The sequence below is a fragment of the Rhamphochromis longiceps genome, linkage group LG20 (assembly GCF_057381845.1).
Source record: "Rhamphochromis longiceps isolate RC_006_pf linkage group LG20, R_longiceps_female_GT1.1, whole genome shotgun sequence".
Classification (NCBI taxonomy): domain Eukaryota; kingdom Metazoa; phylum Chordata; class Actinopteri; order Cichliformes; family Cichlidae; genus Rhamphochromis; species Rhamphochromis longiceps.
The window spans coordinates 1981595-1992174 of NC_140576.1; the positions used below are offsets into that span (position 1 = coordinate 1981595).

Sequence of the window (10580 nt, forward strand, 5' to 3'; positions counted from 1 at the left end):
GTAATGGATTAATTATTCAATTATTTGGTTAGGTTTAAGCAAAAAAATTACTTTCTTTGTGTAGAAATAGTATTCTCAGTCAAAATGTAATATTTATAAAGTCTGCCAGACACAAAGCCTTTAAACAAAACTTCTGCAGCACACCTTACAGTTATGGCCGCAAATCTGGGTCACTCCGCTTCGGTCACGTGTCTTGGCGTACGACCAATCAGGACTCTCCCCGGGGAGCACTTCCGGTGGTGTTTCCTGTCAGTGTTTGTAAACTGAGAAAAAATTGGAAGTGCGACAAGAAATATTAATCTTCAGCACTGTGAAAAGCGAAAGGTAAGCGGTCGAGTGTGCAGCACGTCGCTCACGGCTCTGTACACGTTTTATTTCTGGTGCCCGTGTGTTTGGAGCAGTTGTAGCTCGCGAGGGCGGCGTTATTTTGAGGTCGGCGCGGAGCCTGCACGCCCTGCCTGTTGTTGTGCTGTCCGGGGCGGGGGGTGGGCGCTCACTCACACAAGAGTTGTCCCAAAATCCAACTCCGGGCTGGCTAGCTGCTTTCTGCTTTCGGTTCATTCAGCGGGGACTCTCAGCGTGCGGCACACTTTCATACAGACCCCCGCGGAAATACACAAAGCTGTCTGTCCCGTGTCCCGTGACCCCAGCGGAAAAATAAACCTCTTACTTTCTCTCCCCCCCCCCCCCCCCCCCCAAAAAAAAGCTGGGATACGTTGCTAGCTAACTGCTGCTAACTGTTTGATCTTTGTAAGATAGATCAGAGAATAAACCCACCAGCTTACAAATGAATCGCAAAACAAAGCGTTTTCCAATAATAGATGTGGGCGAATCAATTAAAATAAAAATCTCTGCCCGTATTATGGAGTTTTCTGTATGGGTGGGTTTGGGTCGTCGAAACAGCCCCCTTTACATTACCATAATAGATCATGCAGTAATCGTGCCATTTATTGTGCATGTTTGTATGCATTCATCATTTAAGTACTTCTAGCACCAGCTTTTGACCTGACTGGGAAGCTGCTGTATGTATTTTATTATCTAATACACGAGTATTAAATGCAGGTAGAACAGACAAGAAAGGAGGGTAAGAGAGCAGGACAGCACACAGGGTTCAAGGCAGACTGGAACCTAAGCCACTGCATATACATATACCCCCCCAAACCCAATGAGCTATACCGACCTCCTAGTAGCTTGGTTTTTACAGTATTTATGGCCTTTACATGTATGACAGAAGCAGCGTCATTCATAGCCTTTGTAATCAGTAATGCATATACTATTATATATTGTACATATATTTATTAGTCTCAGATTTAGCCATTCTTATATTTTGCTTGTTTTACGTTACTGTATTTTTGCACAACTCTGTTGCTTGTGAAGCTCGCACACAAGAATTTCACTCACATGTACTGTACCAGTGTACCTGCACATGTGATGTGACAATAAAAGTGATTTGATTTGATTTAATAGCCACATTTGTGTGTAGGGTTTTCAAGACTAATACTTATATCTTGTTATTTTAAAATTCATTTTAAAACATCCGCTGATATTAATTCTCACAAACACACAAAACATAATCAGATTTAAACATATTTTGATAAATGTAATTATTTAAAAATCCACACTGATTTAACGTGTTTGTAATGTGATTTCTAATTTTCTCTGTCATGTGCATGAAAAAGACTTTCAAACAAATTCCTGCTTCATTTAGGATGTTTTTTTTATTACTGCAGCTGTATGAGGTAGATACAGGTGTGTGTTTCATTACACTTGGACTAAAGTGCATTGCAAACCATTTAAAAAGAAGCATCATTTCTATATTCAACTACCGGCTATTGTCATTGAAGGATTTGTTTGGTTAATGAATTATTTACACAGTTGCATTGTGCATAACGAGCTTTTTCCTCATCTCCATCATTTTTCTCATTTTACCTTTTATTGTTGTGTTTTCTGTCAGCCATGTACCGAGCAACTGGTGCTTTCCTGTCTGATAGACAGCACGTATTAAAGCTGCACATACATTTTTAGTCATATATGCATATGCCTTTATTTTCAGACTTTTGCCCCTGATGATTTTGGAGGGTGTAGTCTCATCTGTCACCCCTCATCCCGAGTGAAGCCCCTCTGTCCCCACAAACACACACGCATTCAAAGCACGGCGATGACACACCATTCCAGCAATTCTGTTCGAGACCATATGAAATGGGTCAGTGGAAGTCTCTTCATCTCAAGATCACGATCATGGTTTTATCGTATGCATGTATCCGTTACTCCCATTGTTCAGTCCCCCTCTCCTTCCTTCTGATGCCTCGCTGCGTGAGGAGTCCTGCAATCTCCTCTTTTTCAAAACGACATTTTGCTTGTATTGTCAGGCTGGGTTGCTGGGCTGCGAGGCAGTGCTGTCCAGCATGGCCCTAATGCAAGCCAACAACATCCCAGGCCAAAAGAAGATGATGTCACCCTTGGGTCAGGGGCAAAGGACCAGTCCTGAAAGCCACCAAACCCACTCGCAGCATAGCCAGAACCACCACAGCCACCAGGTGCACCATGGACAGCCACATCACAGCCACATGGGCCATCCATCAACTGGGAGCTGCCCACCCCTGGTGAGAGATGCGTCTTTATTTTGCATGGAGAAATAACTCACTTTAAGTCTGCTGATGTTATTTCACAGTTTTGCTTTTATAAGCCAATTTAAGTCGTTGGTTGACAAATGTACACAGGTTGCAAAGCAGCATTTAACAGAAGCCTGTTGTCACGTTTTTTCATCTTTCAAAAGCTCATCCGGAAAGATGGAGATTATCATACATCAAGGATAATTGAGGGAAAGGGCATGCAGGCAAACCAGAATATGCAGCCCAAGAAGAAACACAAAAAATCCGGTTTAGCCAACAAAGTAAAAGTGGAGGTAAAGAAAGGTTAAAATTATACTGAAATTAGAAAGTGAACAGACTGTTGCTCTTAAGTTAATTTCATCTAATTGTCTTCACGTTTATAGCATTTAGTTCCATCAGTTGATATGGATGACGACAGCTCATTGAAAGTCCAGAAGAACTTCATCTGTGATCATTGCTATGGAGCTTTCCGGAGCAGCTACCACCTTAAGAGGCATATTCTTACACACACAGGTGAGAACTTACCCTCACCTCTTTACTTCAATTGGACTATTTTTTCATTTATTTTATGTTTTTTTGTATGTCAACTAGGTAAGTCTTTGTGAGGATGTTTCCTCAAAGCCCATCTGCTCAGAATAAGCTTAAAAACACCCACCAACTTCCTTTATTTTTAGTATTTGCTCCTTTAACCAGTTTTGATGCATTTTCAGAGGTTGGTTGACAAGTTTGTAAAATGTGTCTTTTCCACGTTTCTTCTTCTAAGTTTGTATGTTGATCTGAGTTCTGCATTGGTCCTAATTTGTAACTCAATTATAAGACTCATACTAAAGTAATGTGCAAAAAATCTTGCCATCATTTTCTTTATAATTTGCTTCTGAGGAGCCACGTTTTGTTATAATCTTTTACAATGGGCTATAGAAGGCGGAGCAGTAGTTCTCCAGTCTTTCCAAGTTTTTCTTTGGACATCGATGCTTTTTCACTCATTTTCAGTATAGTCCTCATTAGGGCTGCCACAAACGATTATTTTGATAGTCGACTAGTCACCGATTATTTATGCGATTAGTCGACTAATCAGATCATCATCCACTGGACGTAAAACTACAGCTTATTGCACCAGCAGCATCTGCTCTTATATAACTATCATTAGCTTACAGCTTTAAGCTTTTAAGGTGCTAACTAAAAATAAAGACAAGGTGATAGTTTATTCAATTTTAATGAAATTTGCAGATTGTTTCGGTGAAGTTTAATAAACTCCTTGCTATCTAAACTATAACAGGACACCGGAGTATATTCTCCAGCATCTCACACTTCTGATAATCAGCTGTCTGCTTGACGTTTATTCAGCTGTGTAAAAACTATAACTTTAATCTCAGACAAACCGATTTACTCAGGAACAAATAAAATACTAAAAAAAAAAAAAAAAGCCAAACAACAACATTTTTAATTTATCTAAGTGACTCATATATATTTAACCTGAGTAGCGAAAGACGGTGGTGGGTTTGAAAACAATTTGCCGGGAGTCCGGTGTTCTCACAGCTCTAGTGAGCCTAGCCCCCGGCTAGCTATCGAGCTAGTGGGTAACAGACGTCTCCGAAAACGTCGGAGCGCTTTTGAAAATATGCGGTGTCCTGATAAACTGAGCAGATATTTGAGGTTTACACAGCTGAAAATATGTTAAACGTTTATTTTGTGACCCAGAAAGATTAATAAGAGTAATATTAAAACTAACTAGCTGCCGCCATTGTTGGAAACTGAGCTGGGCCGCGCTATGAATTCTGGGACACAGCTGCTTCTTCTTCTTCGGGGTTTAACGGCAGCTGGCATCCTTGTACATGCAGTGCTGCCATCTTCTGTTTCAGTCCGTTATTACACTCTTAAATCCTGCCACTTATTCCTGCGTCTTTTGCGATCTTACAAAGCTTCAAACGACGCGTCGACTATTAAATCAGTCGTCGACGATTTTGATAGTCGACGTAATCGTGACTAGTCGACAAATCGTGGCAGCCCTAGTCCTCATAGTTGATTTTCAGAGGGGTGGGGTTTCTTTCCTTTGTTAAGCCACATAACACTGAGTATGAATCATTAAAGCATGAAAAGGGCATCTAGCTCAAGAATAAACCCCTGTCATGTCTACACATAACAGACAGCTTAGGAAAGAACCAATTTAAATAGTGTCTTTAAAATCATGTCATTTGTTCCCATTTCTTCAGTTGAATCTATTAAAAAAGGCCAGTAATGACACAGCTTGACAAGCATAAAACAGTATTTAGACCAAACAGGTCTTTCCCAAAAAAGTCTATTTACTGAAAAAAATGAGGAAACTGAAAAAGTGGGAAACAAAAGATGGTAGTCCTAAAAATCTATCTGTAGCATACGAACAGTGTTTGAAAGTCATTTCATGAAGAAAATGGAAGACAAATCCAGCGAAGACCTGACACAGGACCCGGCAGATGCATCTGAACCTTCTCTGAACTGTTTGCTGAACAAGAAGTGAAATTGGTGGAAGGCTGGGTGTCGAGATTAGATTCTTTAGGAGGGCGAATGGAGAGAAAATGCTGTGATATGTCAAATCAAACAAGAACTACACTGAAAATCAGAGGCAACAGGACTTATGGAGTAGTTAATCCATATTTGAAATTGTTGTTTCAAATTGTCATCAGAATGTACAGAGTAGGTCACAGAGAGGTCAACAGAGTGTCTGAAGCTATCTTTAACACACAGTGGAGGCTCTGTCATGGTTTGGGGCTGCGTTTCAGTCACTGCTGTTGCAGATCTCCTTAAAATTGATGGAATTTTGAAAGCAGAGAAGTAACATCAGATTTTGATCCACCATACAGTACCATCTTAAAATGATCTCATTGGTAGTGGCTTCAATAATCCCAAACTGACAGCCAATGCAGTAAAAGCACAAAAAACGCACAATGCAACACTGTCAGTCTCGGATTGGCCTCAACATTACTGACGCAGTGTGGATCATGTTGACAGCGAACGGAACAAAAAGCAGCCAATATCCAAAGCAGAGCTTTGTGTGTCCTTGAAGAAGAAGACTGCATAAAGAAATGACAAGAGTGCTTGTCTAAGAGAGTTCAGTTGAAAAAAGCTGGTCATATCTAATATCAATTATTAAGCTCATTAGAATTGCCAAAAGTGTGTTTTTGCCTTTTATGTTTTTGTTTGCACCCCTTTTCTCATCAAAGAGGTGTCTCTAGACTTTAACGCAGTAATTTAGATTTAGATGTCTTTTGTGAAATCAGCGATGATTAAATTCATTTTCCCCGTGTGTGGGTTTTGTTTTGTTTTCCAGGGGAAAAGCCATTTGCGTGTGATGCTTGTGATATGCGGTTCATTCAGCGTTACCACCTGGACAGGCACAAGAGGGTGCACAGCGGAGAAAAGCCTTATCAGTGCGATCGCTGCCATCAGGTTATTCATACTTTTTTTTTTTCACTAATATACTTGGTGTACTTGAACAGATCCTGCATTAAGAGATTTTCAGCTTGTCTCAATCACTCCAACAACAGTGGATTGCAGATGTATTGGTGGACATGGCACTGCATGTGCCCGCTGTGTTGAAACAAAAACGAACACAGAAAAACAAAATAGAAATATTTTAGTTTTAAGCTGGAAAAACAAAAATTACCAAGGGAGGGGGCCTAAAGGAAGCAATCAAACAATGTTTAGGGTGCATAATCTGTAATGTGGGCAGTGCAAGTGAAAAACTAGCCATATGCTGCTAATTTATCTATCTTTGCTCCTCTTTATATTTAAAATCGGTTGTGCATGGAAATTAGAGCAGGGCGATATGACCAAAAATATTTATCACGATATACATTTGAAAATTTCCGATAACGATGTAACTGACGATATAATTGACACGAGACAAAATACTTTACAACTCCACAACTTTATTCGTGCAAAAAAAAAAAGATCAATGTATTTTCACTTAAACAAGCAGCTGTTTTTTATGTGCATTAAAGTTATATAAAATTGTAACAGTGCAAACTCCTCGCTGACAGTTTAACCAAAAGGCATTTCCAGTGGAAACTGGCCGACATATCCTCAGCATAACCATGTATAACATCCACAAAACTTAAAAAGAGGTTATATACACACAATACGGTAACATTATGTTGAAGCACAGTACGTATCACTCCGCGAGGCTCCTGCCTATTATTGCCGTAATGCCCATCAAGCTGTGCGGGTTCGTAGCTTAGCAAAGTCGTACTAAAACATTTGACAGATTTTCCAGCGCTGTGCACATAAAATCGTTTCCAGGTCAGTAAACACAACCAGAGTTCATACATAAGGCACTCGGGATTATAAGGGGCTCTGTCGACTTTCAGAAAAATCAAAGGATTGATTTTAAGTGTTCCGCATTTTCCAAACAACACGGTAACAACGATGGCCCGCTAGCATGCGCTACCAAAAATAGTGCTTTGTTGTGTATCTGACGGGGGAAAGCTAAACCAGTTCCACACCACTGAAGCTGCAGCATTTTTACAAACCAGTTCTGGTTCGTCCGTTTCATTCAACGATCCACTTTCGCCCTTCTCATTCTCTGTCGCCGCCATGCTTTTTCCGCCATATGCGTATGAAAACAAAGGCACTGCGCATGCGCGTTTTACCCATATTCTATCGCGATATTTCATTTTCTTATCGATGCCCGACATTATACCGGTATTACCGTGAACGGTATGATATGGCCCAGCCCTAATGGAAATTGAGATTTTCTACAGCACTTGGCATCGACCAGACAGTGTAAGCTTTTCAAGGCATTCGATTCTAAATTCTGATCAGAATCTCAGCCAGTTTCTGTGTGCAGATCTCTACTTGAACCACTTTAGCAACTGTTTTACAAGTGAAGTATTTACCAAGTGGAATTCTTATGGAGGTACACCAATAAATGAGCAACAGAAAAATGACAGACATCACCCAAATAAAACTGCTGGAAATGTACTACCCCACCCTAATTCAAATGCTACTTTGGCTGAAGCCCACATGTTTGTTTGCATTGCTTCAGAACTTCTCACGGACAGACAGGCTTCTGAGACACCGACGGCTGTGTACAGTTGGGATGAGCAAAGAGGAAAGCCAGTACTCCCAGGACTCATCTACCCATCCGGCCTCATGGAGCCCCCTACATCCTTCGAGCAACCGTCTGACTGTCTGACCCTCAACTTCCACATAGAGACCCAACATCAGTCTGCAGCTCAGTAACATCACACCTTGGAGTGGTGACCTGAAAATAGCCCAACTTTTCCACAGCCAACCTTTAGTTTGCTCTCACCAGCTCATAGTGGATTTTTATGGTTTTTTTTAACCTACTGTCACTTTAGAATCCAGGAAGAAGGCGATTGGGGAACGGACTCATTTGCAGTCACGGACATCGTATTGCGGCAATAAATGAAGATTACACAAAATTTGTGACTGCATGGACAGTCAGCACCTTCCGTGCTTTCAGCCTGCAGTCAACCCCAACTCTGCCTGTTAATTCAAACGAACGGTTCGCTAATGTAGACAGACAGAAAACCATGAAGCATTAAAACGTCCTATTTGTTTTGTGTTTCTTTTGTTACTAATTATGTACCGGCTGCAGCTTATAAGCAAAAGGTCACAGCAGGCTTTCTGTGTGCTGCCTCGAGGAAGTGATTAGTCAGTGAAATACTGTAGGTCGCTAACACACGTGAAGCTAAATTTAATGACCTTTTTGATGCCGCTGATCTAAATGTTAGATTGTTGGAGAGGAAAAAAACCATCAAATTAGTCAAACATTTTTACTTTATGTGCCGTATTCTTTCTGTGCACAAGTCTTAAATTAATCAAAATATTTTAATCTGCTGTTCATGCTGTTGTACATCTGGAAAAATAACTACACGTCCCTACTGGTAACCAAAACAAACACTAAAGCTGAATTGGATAGATGGTATCTGTACCATGGCAAACACATTTAGAGTTCTACCTTGTTTTAAAGGCATATGGCCCTAATTGTAAGACCTACACTGGCTAACAGCTGACAGATTTTCGAGGAGCTCCAGTTTTTTTGAAGCTGATGTTTACTGGATGTAGGGATGACCTGTGTGTGGCAAAGAATGAGGTTTTTCTTGACGTGCTTCTGTAAAATGACCTGCCGTATGAATGCATTGTGGTTACGCTCCCTTCCTAGAAACCGCTGTCTTGCCTTTTCCTGTTCAGTGATCAGAGATTGTTCTCACTTTAAGACTTTTATTCCCTTCATTGTATTTTGGTAAATCCTTAGGTTTACTCTTACTTAAATATCTATGAAATATTGTCAGAATCATGCTCGTAATATTTTTTAAATGCAGCTGGATCAACGCTCGAGGCTTTTCACACGAGTGCACTGGGGACCTTTTTCTTCAGCACTTGTGTGAATGGCCCAGGTCAACTAGGTCATAATATAAATTGGCTCTATACAGATTCTCACTGCTGAATTGTGTGTTTGCCTGACTGAGTGTGATCTAAATGCAGTTCCATGTCATTTAACACTGAGCATCTTCAGTGAAGATGACAAGTCGTACTTTGTTGTGGAACTTTGAGGGTCGTTTGTATGTTGATTACTGGCAATATGAAACTTCAGGCCTGTATATTGTGAAGTCACTGGACTGCAGATGTTAGTTCAGTTGTAGATGACTATTATTTAGACGAAAGGTTTTTTTAATAATAGACAGGTAGATCTGTTTCTGTCAGACTTTTAGATATGTGAGAAGAGTTTGGGCCCATTGCTGACTGTCTACTGTTTATGAAGTTAATATATATATATCTATAAATTGTTTTAGGGCTAGAAAATAGCATGTATGGGACCTAAACTCCAAAGGCAAATCAAAGTTTTGATGATGTTTTAACCTTTAGTCTGATCATTGTTATTCTTTATTATAGCTCAATAGGCCATGGTGACTCAGCACGAAGCTTGCTTTTAGGACAAAAGTTTGAAAATGTCACACTTGCCCTTTTAGTGCAGCAGCTGTGATTAGTTAGGATATTTTGTTTTCATTTGCATGTATTTGTTGGAGGATCTTTTGTTCATTTGTTTGGAAAATAATATTTTTTTGTTTATCTGTTTTTATTTTATCAGCCCCTATATTTTGTTATGCCAGGAGTGACATCGAGTCAGTTTCACACTGTAGTGAATGGAGTTTTGGGCCCAAAGTAAAAATAAAGTTGTTTCTTTTTAAACGGGTGGTATTGGTCATATATTTACAGCAAAGGTTCAGAATCAGAATCAGAATACTTTATTCATCCCGAGGGAAATTAGGGCTCGTGGGCGATTTTCTAATAACAGTTTTGAAGGATAGTCTGTAAAGTCTGCTACGTTCATCTGTGTAAGTAATGCAGCAGTTATGTCAGCAGGTGGCAGCCATGACCATGTGAGCGTTTCCTCCCAGCCTGTTCATGGAAATGGAAACAAACCTCAGCACAGTGCTCTGTGTGTTGTTTCAAAGAATGCTGCCTCCTTTACACCAAAAGCGTCGCTTCTTCTGACTTCAGTGTGAAGCTGGCGAACAACAAGAAACCCAGCTGTCAAACACACCGAATCTCAAACATACCAATTACTCAACAAGCAAACGTTTTCTTACACATAAGCATGTAAAACCTGGGCCATAATTTAGTGCGTCTTTACAGAACTCCCTAATGCAAAGACACTGATGGTACCTGCACTGTGTAAAAGTGTTTGGTTTTTGGGGTTTTTTTAGTTTATGGGATGTATTTTAGTAAACGCTCAATGGAGGACGTGTTCAGTGAACCTTATCTGGTGAATATGTCATACAAACATATCTGTGTTTAACACATTTATCAGGCCATCTGTCAGAAAAAAACAGAAAACCTCGGTTAAATTATTTTACCAAATTTTATAGAAAATGTCAAAGGACCATTTCTAAGCTAAAAATGTTATTTTTATTTGGTAGGCGAATAACAAACTGAATTCATGTTTTTATACCCAAATTTTAGCCG

The 10580-nt window shown here is 40.1% G+C and overlaps 1 protein-coding gene across 1 annotated transcript; it reads left to right on the forward strand.

Annotated features, from left to right (window-relative positions):
- The first annotated feature begins 215 nt into the window (after positions 1-215).
- On the forward strand, positions 216-9803 carry znf740b (zinc finger protein 740b). Its single transcript, XM_085394151.1, has 7 exons — positions 216-324; positions 2054-2203; positions 2370-2603; positions 2777-2905; positions 2996-3125; positions 5917-6035; positions 7633-9803. Exons 2-7 carry the CDS (start codon positions 2159-2161, stop codon positions 7780-7782), a joined length of 807 nt encoding a protein of 268 aa, XP_085250277.1. The 5' UTR covers positions 216-324; positions 2054-2158; the 3' UTR covers positions 7783-9803.
- The last annotated feature ends 777 nt before the right edge of the window (positions 9804-10580 follow it).

Bases quoted from the DNA above. Each gene is read 5' to 3' on its own strand.
- znf740b (XM_085394151.1), top strand. From the start codon at position 2,159: ATGACACACCATTCCAGCAATTCTGTTCGAGACCATATGAAATGG. The intron at 2,204-2,369 runs GTCAGTGGAAGT...TTGTATTGTCAG, and splicing joins TTCGAGACCATATGAAATGG to GCTGGGTTGCTGGGCTGCGA. The intron at 3,126-5,916 runs GTGAGAACTTAC...TTTGTTTTCCAG, and splicing joins GCATATTCTTACACACACAG to GGGAAAAGCCATTTGCGTGT.